Consider the following 15,744-nt stretch of genomic DNA (forward strand, 5'->3'; position numbering starts at 1 on the left):
ACAATCTCTCGGTATCCACCAGGTCTTTGGCAATGTAAAACGCCCTGGATCGGCCGTCAGGCTGCAAGCATTCATATTAATTACTTGAAATAAGCCCAGGGTTAGGAAGAGCTTAAGCATTTTGCACCAGTTCAATAAGTATAGCTGACTCCCCTTGTGAATTGTCTCTAAGCAGCAATCAAACGTTAAATAATGATCACAGCCTTGCATAAACCCATTAACCTTCATTAACCTGCATTAAAATCCTGGCTTGTGAGGGAAATTTCACAATTGCCCAAGGTGAAAAACAGTTCACTTTGTTTTATTTTGTGCTGCTTTTTTCTTCAAATATGTCAGTATTTCTACATACCATTTGGAAAAAGGTGACACAAAATAAAACGAATTAAAGCTTTTTTTAGGTGGCTAACAATGTCCTTCGGTGAAAACAGAAAACTGAAAGACATTATCAATTAATTAACTAACTATACATTGGACTTTCTTTTAAAAATCCATACAGTATATTTAAAACTTCACAACAGGAAATTAAAAATGCTAAAACATGTTGTATACATATTTATTTCCACCAATATTTTACACAAATATAGCACATTTGTCAGAACTAACCTGTCTGTCATAAACACTGTCTGCACCTCCGTCCTCCTCCTCAGAGGTGCGTCCTTGGTCTTCTTCACCCGCCATCTCCCCCCCGACATCACCCACTGAGATGGTCTGTGGAGCGGCGGCCACCGAACACACATTGTAGGCTTCTGTATACGCACTGGTGAGAAAGAAGGGGAGTTGTGTTTAAATCTAGCATATACGCAGTAAGTAAGCAGGTAGCAAACAACACAGTTGGATAGGCTGTCTGAGTTCACAGCCTAGATTCACGTCAGACACTGATTCCTGACAAAGTCAAACTGGCGTCTTAACTGCAAATACCTGCATTACAATATATCCAGGTCTAATCCAGTGGCTCTAAGTCCTTTAAACTTGTGACCCCCTAAAATGAAGAATTGTAGAATTTCATCTATTTAGAAAACACAATTTTCAATAAACACAAAGATTTCCAAAGTGCTGTAGAGAACAATAAAAACCATGAATCATAATAAAAAGATAAAATAGACAATAAAACAGATAAAATATATTTTGCACATAAAATCAACAACCGTGGTGTAAAAAAAGCCATAGAAAAAAGGTGGGTTTTAAGAAGAGTTTTAAAATGAGACATTGAGGAGGCCTGTCTAATGTGCAGCGGCAGTTCATTCCATAATTTCGGAGCTGCAACAGAAAACGCTCTGTCGCCGCTGAGCTTCAGCCTAGTTTTGGGAACCCTCAGGAGCTGCGGTTCAACCACAGTGTGATTTAAGATGAGAAGATTGATGTGGCTCTCATGCCGGTAAATAAATATGAAGCCTGTTAGCTTAGCACAAACACTGGAAACAGGCAAACAGTTAGCCTGGCTCTGTCTTATTCATTCATTCATTCATCTTCAACCGCTTGTCCCTATCGGGGTCGCGCGGGGGGCTGGAGCCGATCCCAGCTGACATCGGGCGTGAGGCGGGGTACACCCTGTGCCCTGAGATAGACTGGCTCTGTCTTGAAATAACAAAGTCTGTACATCAGCGCCTCCAAAAGCTCGTGGAATAACGTGGTATATCTCGTATTTCCATGCAAGACAAAAGACATTTCGTGGAAAAAAAACATTTTGTGTAAGAGAAATATATATTCTTCTTTCGTTTTTCTTTGAAGGAGACTTATTATTCTCATTTTCAGGTTCTGGTTTTGTATTTTGGGTTTCTAAACATGTTTACACACTTTAATGTTAAAAAAAAACCCACATTATTTTTCTCATAGTGTCCGTCTGAATATACCTGTATTCACTGCCCCGTTTTAGCGCCTGTCTCTTAAAGCCCCCCTCGACCTGCTTTATAATCAAATAATACATGGAAATATCACCTGGTGGGGCGCTGACCCCAGGGTTGGGAATAACCTGTATATGACTTAGGGGTTTTATAGTCTGAACTGTGTTCTGATCGCAAACCTTCATTCATGTGAGAATAAATCAGATGAATTTAATTTAACAATCCGAGCCATCTTTATGGTCCTACGTGGTCATCATCATTGAAATATCACTATAATAAACATATCCTTAGAAGCCAGTGTGAATATATAAAACATTGTCAGTCTAGAGAAACCAATAAACTAATCTTGAAAACCCTGCGGTGACAACTGTACCCAACCAGGGACACATGTCGGTATTTTATTCGACGAGATTCTCTTCTGCAGGGAGCCCAAATGAATATGCTAATGGCTGCAGCTCAGTAGGGAGTATAAACTATGCAAATAAAAACACGTTCTTAAGTTACAGTAGAAATGTAGTAATCCTCAATGTGACCAATTGCCTTGCCAATGTTCCTGCCATGTTTCACTGCAAGCACCGGTGATTTAACCCCACTGAGATGCAAATTAGCTACGTATGAACAACATATGTGAGCAGTTCAGATCTCCGCATCGCACACATTAGAGCTGCATGGCCCATTTGCTGACTGGATCAAACTTTGGATGAGATACCAGGGGGTATTTCAACCACAAACTACATGCATGGTTTCTATATAAGGCTTTTATATCACCCCCGCAGAAACTGCCTCTGCCACTTCTCACAGTCCTGCTATGTGGTACGAAGGCTCACGGCAAAAATCTACGGAGATAAATTACATAAGTAGATAAAAAAATATCCATTTTCTTTTTGCCTGAGGTTCATCGTTGAGCCTATTTGTTCCGGTGATAGCAGTGATGCTGGCAAATGATCTCCAAACTATGATCGGCTAATATTGCCCCTTCAGGCTGCTGTAAAACTCCACCACTGACTCTGCTGTCCATCCGGTTATTGCTTTGCTGTGATTACAGGTGCTGTGTTCACTGGAAGCTCAAAGAGTGAAACATTATAATAACTGCAGGTTCAACACAGACATTTTTACAGTTGTGCATTTTAATGGATGAGCAATGATATAAAGAAAGAGCTAAATGAGGCTGTTTTACCGAACTTTAAGGTCTTACCTGTCCTAGTTTGGATTAACAGTAGTTTGGAGAAACAAGTGTTTTTCTCAAATTTATATTTGAGCAAAAACTAATTATGCAATACAATAATGACAAAACATGGCACCCAGGAGGAATACAGTGCAAGACAACATTCTTCAAGATGGCACCTAATTTACATATACACTAACCTTTGATTTATCCGAATGTGTTAACACATTATTTTTTAAAAGACATCAATAATTCACCCGAGGGGAACTGGCAGAGAGCCTCGACTAAGGATTATGTTTGTCATCGATTCATCTTCATATCATTTTTATTCATTAATGGATTAATAATTTGGTCCATAAAATGTCTGAAAATAGTCAAAAATTACCATCACAGTTAACCTCAAGCTCAAAATGATTTACTCAAATTACCTGATTTGATTGAAACAATGAATGTTTGGAACCAAAACTATAAATCCCTTTCCAACTATTGTTCTATCGCTTAATTCTGCTCACAGTCTATACACACTAATCTGAATTTAGACAATACCCAGAGTAACAGTAGACATGCACTCCTGTTATCTAATTTAATGCTTTCAAGGTACAGTATACCCACAGTCAAAACCATCTAAATACTACACATTACGGCTGCAAATAACGATTATGTTTTATTGTCGATTAACCTGTCTGTTTGCTTGATTAATTGATTTGGTCATAACATATCATAAAATGTTGATTCTTTTTTCCAATAGCCCAAGATGACGTCCTCAAATGTCTTTTATTTGTCCACAATTAAGAAATATTCAGTTTACTGTCAGATGTCAGAGATGAGTCAAAAAACCTGAAAATATTCACATTTGAAATTAAGAATTTTGACAAATTATAAATTTGTTGCAGCTCTGAAACACAAATTTAATATGTGAATACTAACAGGCCAATTATGCTCAGCTGATATTTACATATGTTAAAGAGCAGATGTCTTACACTTTATGGTAGCATCACTTAAAGTGAAATTACAGTGTAAAATCTGAGTTTTTTAGGCAAATTGGGTCATCAAATAAGTTATCGAGACATTTTTTTCATGTATGAACTATTAACGTAGATTTTCCGAAGTGTCGATAACAGCCTGCCACAGCTAACATGGATAAGCTCGGGGCAGCGTGTTGAACGTATTAAAACGTCTTTTTTAACCACTAATACTGCTCCAAATAACACCAAACCTCTGCAGTGGCATGATTAGAGTCCTTACACATAAAAAAGCAACAACAACGTAGTATGTGAACCTTTCCAGCAAAACACGTAAACGTTATGGTTTGTGGCAGATATGGTAATCCCTCTGCCTTAGCATCACGATCGGCGTCTCAAAACAACAAGTCACTGGTTTATCAGAGCACTGTCATCGTACCGCGATGGCAGCCTATGAAAAGTTTCTGGGTTGTAAGCTTTCATTTTTGTTTCGCAGCCGGGAAAGATACAAACACGAATCATTCTGTCTCTCTTAACTTCAAGTTGAAGGCTAGTCGGCTTTACCCGGGCCTGCACTCACTGTGCCTCTTCCGGCAACACACGCCCCCTGACCCCTGACCCCTGACCCCTGAGATCTGTGTAATGTTTTGGTGCTGCAGGGAAAGCTGTGTGGGACTTTTCTAAACCTTTTACCGTTTATTATTAACTTGTATTTCACCAAACTGCCACAAACCACAACGTGTACGTGTTTTGCTGGCATAAATCATCAATGGGCTCCTTCCTTTTGGATTGTATTTGGTAATTGACTTGAATGGAGCAGCCGAAGGCAAACTTCGGCATTTATCAATAGTGAGCGGGAGCTACGATCAAATCTCACGTCTGGTCTGAGATCGTGTGCGCAATTTTGAGCCTGTGTATTTGCGGTGCAGCAAAATCTGGCTGAAAATAATCAACAAACCTCAGCTGTCATTAAGCATAAGCAGTCACATATTAAGAACAGATCAAAACGGATTCTTAAAACCAATAAAAAAAATAAAATTGTGGTTGGAGCAATTGATTGTAGTCATGTGCGTCTGAAGGCGCCATCCATGAATGATTACGCATTCATCAATCGCAAAAACTACCACTCGATAAATGTACAGGTGATTTGTGATGCCAAGCTGTCACTTTTAAACGTGGCGGTCAGGTGGCCAGGGGGACACACACGATTCTTTTATATTTCAAAACAGCTCGGCTCCAGCCCCCCGCGACCCCGACATTGAATGAATGAATGAATGTGTTGGCCCGCGGCTGCAGCAAGACGCACTGCAGAGCCAAACTCATCTCCTCGGTTCGTGGCTACCCTCGATAAATTGCATTAAATCAAACAAGGTATCAGATGATTAACATCTTGGTATGGTTCTTCCAGGTGACAAAGGTATCCTCTAACGGTATACCCAATAACCTCGCTGGCAAACCCTGCTACAGAGCAAGAGCGCCGGTGTTGTGCTGTATTCAGCACCCCTGCCGTGAAATGCACCCCCTCGCATTATAGGTGATATTCTGGATCAGAAGGCTGTTGTTTCCACCTATAGGAGTAGCTTATATACAGCTAACCCACAACGGTCAGACCATTGGTTACTTACAGTCTTTAAACTATTTTAAAGAGTTTAAAATCACAAACTTGGATAATAGCGAACACAAAACAACACCTTTTTGTATGTTCTGTGGAAATATACTGCAGCCATAATTACAAAATGAATGAAATGGATCTTTTGAGCAAGTTGAATGTATTTGACTCAGCGTTTCCTAAATGTAATCCCAGTTTTTCTTGCATTTCATATATTCAAAGGTGTGTGCTTTTAATTGGGTTACACCTGTCCAACAGTGCGCACAGGCGCCCACGGGTCTCAGTGGAGCGCTGCTTCGGGTTGACTGCCTCTGTTATTCTTTTCCATACAGCGTTTTAATGGGCCCCTTTTATTCCAGTCTTAAGACTGACAAAAAGTTTATTTTCTAACCTGCGTTCTTCCTCTCAGTGTTTGACCTCAGTGGGCGAGGCCTCCGAACCAGGAATATTTAAGGGTGTAACATGTTAATGACGATCGAATTCAGCCGCAGCATTTATCAAGGCACGCTCATTCGTACGCAGAGATTGGTCAGATACGAATGTTTCATAAATCACACGTGGGTCCTTTCCTACGACCAATTCTGCGCTCAGATCTGCGCCCGTTTTCACACAAGATTGATAAATGAGGCCCTCTCTGTTCACATACTACGTTGTTGTTGCTTCGGTTAATGTGTAGGGACGCTTATCATTAGCGACTTTCTCGTTAATAGTTCATACACAAAAAAAATCGTCTCGATGGCTTATTTGATTACCCAATTTGCCTAAAAAAACCCTGGGGTGATTTTACACGGGAATTTCACTTTAAGTATAATTTTACATGAAATAAGCAAAATGAACAAAAATCACAAACTTTTCTAATAGTGGAAATTAATGTGTACAAATAAAAGAGCCTTTGTGGTTCAGTTCTTCTTGCACAAAAGAACAACAAAGGTAAACATGAGAGGGAAACACTGCAGTGGACAACTGCTGACTACAGAACATAGTGAGATCTGATCTCAGCTGTTGTTTCTGACTTGCTAGGGAAGAGAAATGACTCCAAAATACTGACTATTAATCATTCTGGGCGGCCTGTATGATATGGGCACAACCAACAGGAATGCAGGGGGGATGGGTTATTGTCAGCACAGCATGGCTGATCATACCAACTAATAAACGCCGCAGTAGGAAGGTGAGAAGCTCTTCTTATAGCATCAACACAATGGCCTGTTTACATCTAAAAAAGATGATTTATGAATGAAACCACCCTGTTTTACTCACAGCTAAAATGATCACCTCCATCTCCAACACCACCTCCAGCGATTCCTTCTCTACCACCCAACATGCCTCAACAACACACAGGTTTAGTACGTCTCACTGCACAGCACGAAGGAAGCTACTGCACTATCCTCCCTGCTACTGATCAGCACTTCCATGTCTGCTGTGATCGCAGCATCAGGGGACTCAACATAATAAATAGTTATAAATCCTCCTCCCCAAAGGCATTGTTAAACGCACACAGTGACCGAGCAGTAATAATAATAATAAAAAAAAGATTTGTGCTCAGTGTAAAACATGGCAAGGATCATTCGTTATGTCCAGATGCATCAATCGACATGAACACACAGTCTGGACATAGATACAAGTCTTAGCCACACTAATGGCATGACTCTGGATGGTAATATCGGCCAGTCGATGACCTTCAACAGGAATATCTCAACAACTATTGAGTAAATTCTCATCAAATTTCTTACAGACATGTAAGAAGCCCAGTAGCCCAACTTGAGTGTGCACCCCATATAAAAAAGATCAGTCATTGCTGCAGTCGCCCTGGATTGGGCCTTCACTGCACCTCACCTCCTCTCTGTCTTCTCCTTACGCTGCTGACAATAAGCGTTGTGAGACCATCCTGATCTTGCAAGCTTCATTGTATTTTACTCACAGATCAGTCTGGTAACGTGTGATGGAGAAAATTTGAAGCCGTTTGCAAAGCGAATGTCCAATCAGTGTTGGTTTTGAGGCGGATTTAAGTGTGACGCAACGAGAAGCGACTGATAAATTTAAACACCATGGCGGCTTCAGCGGATGAGGGATGAGTGCAATTATCTCGCTAACGCTTTTTTCTCTTGGAAACTTCTGTTGGAATATGGACCATGCCCCTGAAATTGTACCTTTTATCTGTAAATTTGCATTGCACCAACAGCAAATATCCTTTACCGACATGTTGTTTACTTTCTGAGCTTTACCTTGAGCAACCAGCAACCAGTATTTTCACCCCTTCACAAAAGATTTCCAAACGAGAGTTCCCAATCAAATCGAATCAATCCATCTGGGTCAGGTGGGCTGATCCTGTGCTGTGCTACTAAGGGTGCACTCACACTGTCCATTTGTACTGTGCTCAGTGCTTTAGAGCGTGATCACACTATCCTTTTGGCCGCGGCCAAAACCGGTTTTTCAGCTAAAGTCTAGTACCTTTAAGTAGTGTGAGCGCACCCGCTCCGCGCTCAACTGGGGCCAGCTGGGCCGCCACGGCCCGCTTGAAAGAGGTGGGCTTTAGCGGAGCCGTTTGCACATGTACGAGCACGAGCGTGCGCACGTGTACGAGCACGAGCACGAGCCCTACGGCAGTAGCGTTATGTCCGCCTGCTCGGACATGTAAATAGAAGGACGGACCATGCGCGGACATTTAACAACAACAACAATGGTGGTGAAAGGTTCACGTTGTGTTTACTGCAGATTTGGTCGGATGAAAATATTCAAAAACAGTCGACAAGACGCACAAAAACTCCGAGGTCTACGGAAAGATTTGTAAACAAAGCCACACACACGCGATCAATGCGTGTGACGTGTTACGGCTTGAAGGCGTAAGGACAGCAAGAAGCATTGGCCGAGGCCCAGGTAGTGTGAGTACAAACGGGGCTGGGGCGCGGGGGGGAGAGGGAGGGGGGACAAGTACCCTAAAGTCCGGGTCGTGGTCCGGGAGGACAGTGTGATCACGCCCTTAGAGTAATTGTCCCCCCTCTCTCTTCCCCCGCGGCCCAGGCCCGTTTATACTCACACTACTTGAAATGATCTGGGCCGCGGCGCAGTGCGTCTTGCTTATACGTCACCTCCCCTCTGAGATTTAGTTTTGTCAGACTGTTTTTGAATGTTTCATCTGTCCAAATCTGCAGCAAACACTTCACCTCTGCATCAGACCACTGTAAAAACCGCTCGGCGGTATATTTTTAAATGTCCGTCATATAAATAGACATTGGGAACGCCGTCAATGCTCGTGCCCGTATGTGTGCATCTGTGCTTTACAAAAGTCCACCTCTCTCCACCGGGCCGCGGCCGGCAAGTGTGCCGTGCTTGGCCACGGTACAGTTGTACTCACACTGGTCAAACCAACTAGACTTTAGCTGTGAAGTGTGATTGGGCACGGTACGAATGGAGAGTGTGAGTGCGCCATAAATAAAAAAAAATCTTAAAATAATAATTGTACAGATGAATGATGAGCCCCAGACGATGAATCCCAATGAGACTATTTACAATAATCAGATCAAAATTTAAATGTTTCCGCTGCATTGGTTTATGACCGAATACCTGCAAATCTTAGCCTACTAACACACTAAACTACGATTAATCAATCCGTCTTCTTCCACTTCTCAGGGGCTGTGTCACGGAGGCAGCAGGGTATTAGTCCCTCTCCCTAGCAATGTTTTCCAGCTCTTCCTAACATGGAGCTGTTCCCAGGCTTCCTACCAGTTTGACGCGCCTGGAAAAACCTCTAATGGGAGGCGCCCAGGATGCCTCCTGATCAAATGCCTGAACCACCTCAATTGAACTAAGATGAATATGGTAGACATTATAACTGCTAAACATCAGCATGTAAGCGTTTAGCTCAAGTACAACGTCACAGAACTGCTAGCATGACTGTAGACTGTTGTCTTGTGTACATACCTTTCTGTTTCCTGTTCAGGTGACTGACTTTGACTCTTGAACCCAGGAAGGCTGCTCATGTCCACGTAACCATCGGTGTCGTTGGCAGAGGAAAGTGCCCGACTGGGACGGTCAAAGAAGTCCGTGAACGCCGTCTGTCGGACCGGCCTCCGCTGTGGGACCTGAAGGTTCTCGTAATCCGAGCTGATGGCGGGAACGTTCTCGTAGTCTGAGGTATCTGCGTTAGGGAAGGAGATGGAGCGAGGCTTGGTCAGAGGAAGAGGTGTGAAAGGAACACGGGAGCGGTCCTCAAAGGACTCCACCCGGATGACGCTGCGATTGAGAAAGGCCACTGAGCTCCCTTTTCTTTTGCTTTCCTGGTAGAGTAAGAAGGTGGAGGCTGGCTCTGACGTAAAATGAAGTTTACTGGCAGAGCGTGAGCTAAGCTGTGGAGAGCTACTGATGCTGCGTCTATCTACATCCAGCAGTCTGCCGGGTGTGTGGTGGCTGGTCTCTGATGAGGACTTAAATAAGGACTGGTTGACATTCACCACTGGTTTGCTTTCTGTTTTCCGCCTAAATTTAAGCATCAGGAAACGTTTAATGGAGGATTTTTTTTTCCTGTTTTTCTCCGACGAGTCTCCTTCGATGAGAAGTGAGGGGGAACTCTTTGTAATGGGCCTCTTGGTGATGTAGGCCAGCTCAAACGGAGGAGGGATATCCACTATGGATGTCGGAGTGGACAGGCCACTGGATGACAGAGGCGAGCACTGTGAGAAGCTTCCAGATGAACAAAAGGCACGTCCCTGTCTTGGGGATCCTTCCATGTAGCTGTAGACACCCAGTGGCATGTCCTGTCCCTCCATGGAGAGGGAGCGGGGGTACTGGGACAAATAGTGTGGTTTGCCATAGCTCTTGGGACGCATTGAGCTCAACATGGGGCTGCTGCTCAGTGCAGGTTGTCCAAATCCACTCACGTAGGGCCTCTGAACGAACTGCACTCCTATCTCAGCCACGTTATTATTAATGCGGTGTGACAGTGAGTGGGAGCGCATCTCTGCTGTCCTCTTATGAAAAGGAAAAACATTTTCACCCTCTGAGCTGTGCCCTGGCTCCTCGTAGACATGCTCATCACTGATGTCCAGCTCTGTGTCAGTCGTGTCATCCAGAAAAGGCACAATGTGACCCTCAAGGTCTTCCTCAAAGACATCCGAGTCACTTGGTGAAAGCAGCTGGCTTTCTGAAAGAGAAGATGTCAACGAGGTGTCCGTGTCCGTGGGCACTGAGATGGATACCAGCCTGAACCTCGACTGGCAGTCCGCACGATCGAACAAGGCCTCTGCTGTCTTAGCTTTTGCTTGTTTCTGATTTGTTCTGACCTTGTTTTCATCGCTTTTGTAGCTGCTGCACTCAAGACTGTTACCAACCTCCACGCAATCCTCAGGGGACAGGCAGTGTATTTGTTCATTTTCTGTTGTTTCCTCATATTTCCCAGCTGATACTCCACCACTGTTTGCAGACGAAAGTGGCCTCTGTGGTAGTCCCTGAGCTTTGTTGTTCCTTGGCATCATTTCTCTCTTAATAATGTCCTCAGAAGAGATGTAATAGGGCTCATGAGTTGGATCATCCTCTACACACTCAGTTGCTTCAAAGACCCGTTTCTGGTCTTTGGGGATAAAGTCATTAAATCTAAGGTTCTGTAGGTTTTCACCCTTTTCCTTCATTTTATGGCCACATCTAAACTTCAAGATGCTACAAGTGATGCCACAATCAGGAGCAGTTTCCTCGTCTTTCTCCTCTCCATCTGTTAGAAAAACGTGTTGGGTATCAGTGTCCTTCATGTTTTCACTGCAGAGGAGACCAGGTTCGTCTGTGAGGGACTCGGTTAAATCGTCAGCTGTATAGTCGCCTGTTTCACACTCCTGGTTCTTGAGCTTTTCCTGTCTGTCCCTCATGTCTAGGTTTTCAGCGGAATCACAGCCTGTCTCCTCATCAATGCTATTAACAGAAATGTCTCCCACTGTGATGCCATCTGTGTCGGCCAGCGACTCGCCTGCGCCACAACCTACGCTGTCCATGTCCTCCGTCACATCTGTGTCGACCATGTCCACCACGTCCTCAGAGTCAACTGTGAGCCCGGCATCACTGACCCAAAGTGTTTCCAGGGAGTCCACCTCCTCTGTTAGAGCACTGTCAGTTAACCTCCAGTCCTCATCCATCTTCTGAATCATGTCTTCTTCGTTTTCCTCCTCCGTCACCTCTCTCTCCTCCAGAACATCTTTTTGTGGGGATTTAAGGTTGTAAGCGTTAAATTGTTTATCTGCTGGCAAACTGTCTGCAACCACTGTGTATAAATTGTTCTCCATCTCATGCTCGTCATCAACCACACCATCTGAATTTAGTAAGCCACCACTGATGCATCTTCCCTGGTTGCCATTAAGCTCCGGTGAGACTTTAGGTTTTGGGGCGATAGAAGGTTTGGGACCCCTGGCTGCAGACATTAGAGGGGAGGGCAGCTTCAGGCTGGCGTGACAAACAAATCTTGGCTTTGGAGCAACAGAAGGCTTGGTGCAGTCTGAAAGAACAACAGGAAAAGGAAACTGTAAGATTACACACTTTAAAATAGCTTACAGGTCATTTGTATTGTGTCCCTGTGACCTAAAGCTGCTCATAGATTCGAACTTCACAAATAATAAAAGCGCAATAGTGCATTAAATAGATCACATAAATCACATTTAGATCATTATTGCCATATGGTGGCAGTTTGACCATTTTTCTCACAAAATGCACACAATATTTCTTAAAGAATTAATACAGAAACCTCAATTACTTCAATCAAATGTAGGTCAGCTGGAAGCTTTCCTCATATTTTTCAGAAGGAGCTACAAAAACTAAAGATTTTGCTGTAAAAGGGAATTATAAGAGACCGAAATGAGTAATGGTCGCTTTAACATCCTTTGAGAAAGAACACGAAAAAATTCTCAGGGATTTCCCTGATTCACTTCCTGTGATTCAAGTGAGAGAAACCCTCTCTGGCTGCCTCTACTGCTGAGAAAGACTTTATATACAGTGACTAAAAACACACATACTCATGTAGTTCATGTATATCCATACATTAAACTCACACACATTTGCACAACACACTTTCGAGGAAGACCTGTTTGATTGATTGATTGATTTATTGATTAAGGAAAATTATGTTCATCATAGTTCTCTTGTAAATATTTTGGTTTAAAGTAGTTCCTGCTCCCAACACTATAAATAAACAAAGATATTTTGTGTGTTTTTAAATAGGTATTTTATCTATGGTTAAATCTCAGAAAGGTATGAAGTAAATAATTTACCAACATCGCATTGACATAAAGAAACGCTGCGTTAAATAGACTTTGGTTTGCTTCACATCCTGTTGCTACCACTGGATTCACCATCTATTCACGTGAATGTACAAAAAGGTAATATGTAAGAACGTACAAACTAAAACTCTATATCCAGCTCTATGCGAAGTACTCACTAACTCAAAAATGCAGGCTACTACATGACGAGCACACAGTGAAATATAGGATTTGGTCCTTTAAAATAAATCTTACCTGTGTTCATGTTTGCGAAGCGACCTTGTCCAACATCTCGTCCACGAACGCAGCTTCGACACACGAAATCTTAAATGTGTAAAAACGGAGGCAAACTCAGCTGAAGTGTGCGAACTGAGAGTGGGTGAGTCTGACTGAACAGCAGCTCTGTCTAATCTTCCTCTGAGAGGAAAAGCGTTGCTCAGCTGATCGTTTGTGCGCCCTACAGCGCGCACAGGACGCGACTGGAAACCAAATGGAGAATTAAAAAAAAAAAAGCTTTGCAAAGACCAGGATCCCTGTTAACAGCTGCAGCAGGTCCAGTCAAGTGTTGGACATGTTAGCATCAGCCTACAGCTGAAAGCTCATTGGTATTTAATAAACAATAAACTAGTCGCAAAATCTTAAGGCTTCAAAGGATGTGATGTGGAAGTTTTGAGAAGTGAGATTAACATCTGTCATATTCATACATATTTCACACATTACTCCAAATTCATAATAAAACCGGTCAATAAGAACTTTTATTGATCACACACCAGACTACATGAAAAACAAGAACTTGTTTGTGATATAAAATAAAGGAAACAATGCTACTGTACCACTTTCTAATAAGACACTTTTTAAATAAAAGGTTCATACGTTCAAACTAAGAGCTTTATTCCTGGAAGTTAAATGTTTACTAATGCTTGTATATTAGTCCTAAGATATTAAAAACTTTTGGGTTACCAGATATTGAGTGTTTTTCTGCCAACATACATAACAGACTTGATGGATTAAAACAATTAATGACTTAACGTTATCCATATAATTAGAGAGAGAGGAGAAGAAGATGTCAATGAGTAACTAACATTTATTACTGCATTTTTAGCCAAAAGAAAGCATAAATGCAAGCGAAGGGGGTTTCACAACCTTGCATCCTAAACAGTGTTCTTATTAATGGATTATAACTCGTCAATAGAGCATTAGTACACGACATCATGAACAAAGCCATTAGTTACAACTTATACAGCATTTATCATTGGTGCATTATAAAAAAAGTTGTACCAAAATAAATGTTCCACCTTAAAAACACAGGATAATATCGCTTCTATTACATAAAAGTTTACCTTCATACTTTCCACAAGTTCTGTCTGACATCCGTTTAGATCAAGTGTGATTATTAGAAAAATACATTCTCATACCCCAGTTGTTTATGACATTATTACAAAGACACATTTCTCAGTATTACTTTTCTCATTTTGTTTTTTTTTAAAGATACGTATGAGTGATCTTAACTCTGCTCTCCTTCATTGATGAACCAGCCTTGTTCCTCTGTCTGATTGGTGTACAACAGGCTCTTTTCTCCATAACAGGAAACTGCTCTCCCTGTTTCCTGCACAACCCAACTTCACATCCTTCAGCTTATGGACATCATAAGCAGCAGGGACAGAAAAGAGGGACTCAGGTGCTGGCTGTTTTGACTCAGAACCAAACACATGAAGTTTTCTATTTGGTGCCATTTGCCAATGAACTGATATCACTCCTCAAAGTCAACCTTTTTCAGGTCATGAAACCTGATAAGATGTAATCCCAGTGTTGCACACAATATATTACAAATTGCTCTTTGAGAGGATAATCCTGGTAAACTGAAGTGGGCCCAGACACCATGCAGAGTCTCTGTGCTGATGAGTCTGTTCAACACGATGATCAACAGTCTTTCCTCGTGTTCTTGAGCATCACACTTTAAGGTCAAACATCAATCTACAGCTACATGAGTAAGTCTGGGCACATTAGTCAACAGCAACAGGCATTTGACTGTAAATATTGTGTCTGTTCATACTGTCTCTGTCTATCCTACATGACCCAAACCGGAGACAAAAATAAACACACTTGGGCCTCGATCAGACAGAGCACGTTTTAGCAGCTTGGGACGGCTTTTTAGATAGTTTTCAACGAGAGTGTTACGTTCTGCGCGCTGCTTTGGCGTTGCTGAGAACCATGCGTTTTCACAGTAGCGCCTTGAGTTTTAAAAAACTTCAACTAAGAGCAGGAAAGCACCAAACCTCATTTAACGTCACAGCAAAAATAATGGTTGGCTGAGGACGGGTAGTTACCTAGCAAGAGTAACAAAAAGACAAAACTGGCAACGCTCTGTCTGATTAGGACGAACATCAAGGTACCAAAATGCTTAGTGTGCTGCTTATGCTGAGACTATAAACAGTTTTGTCACTAACAGAGTGCTCGGCTCATTGAAAAACATTATGTGGCTGCACCTTTGACCACCTTTTTGTTGGTGCAATAATTGTGTTTCATATTGAGTCAATAAAGGGGAGGAAGGTGGATTCTGCAGCCAGCAGCACGAGAGAATAATGACAGATCCCCTGAAAAACATGGCCGGCGTGAAAACATGTTTTCAGAGCACACCGAACACACAATGAAAATGGTTAAAGCATAAGGCTGGGAATATGTCAAGAAAGACCAGGACAAACAATGTTTTAGCTTCTCCCTCAGTACTTTACGACTTCCCCAGCCTGTCTGTGGCTCAAAGCCCGTTCGTTCTTATTGAAGACATGAGTCTTTAAGAATAGATCTCAACATATACGTTGATTCTCCAAAAAGGCTCAGAAATGTCCTAAAATAGCTGGGCACTGTAGTTTTTAGCTCAGGTTAAACGGGAGTAAATAGTGTATTTGTTTGGGACTATTTTCTGTAGCGGATTAATAAA

At 42.3% G+C, this 15,744-nt stretch overlaps 1 protein-coding gene across 1 annotated transcript in view; it reads right to left on the reverse strand.

Moving 5' to 3' along the window:
• fgd5b (FYVE, RhoGEF and PH domain containing 5b) overlaps positions 1-13,182 on the reverse strand; it is a 29,387-nt gene extending 16,205 nt beyond the window's left edge. Inside the window, exons 1-4 of the mRNA XM_083939823.1 lie at positions 13,062-13,182; positions 9,496-12,049; positions 604-757; positions 3-61 (exon numbers count right to left, since the gene is read on the reverse strand). Coding sequence (XP_083795949.1) covers positions 3-61; positions 604-757; positions 9,496-12,049; positions 13,062-13,071 — 2,777 coding nt within the window. The 5' untranslated portion in view covers positions 13,072-13,182. The remainder of the gene's footprint in view (positions 1-2; positions 62-603; positions 758-9,495; positions 12,050-13,061) is intronic.
• Positions 13,183-15,744: the final 2,562 nt, after the last annotated feature.

This window comes from Echiichthys vipera, assembly GCF_963691815.1.
Source record: "Echiichthys vipera genome assembly, chromosome: X".
In the NCBI taxonomy this organism is placed as follows: domain Eukaryota; kingdom Metazoa; phylum Chordata; class Actinopteri; order Perciformes; family Trachinidae; genus Echiichthys; species Echiichthys vipera.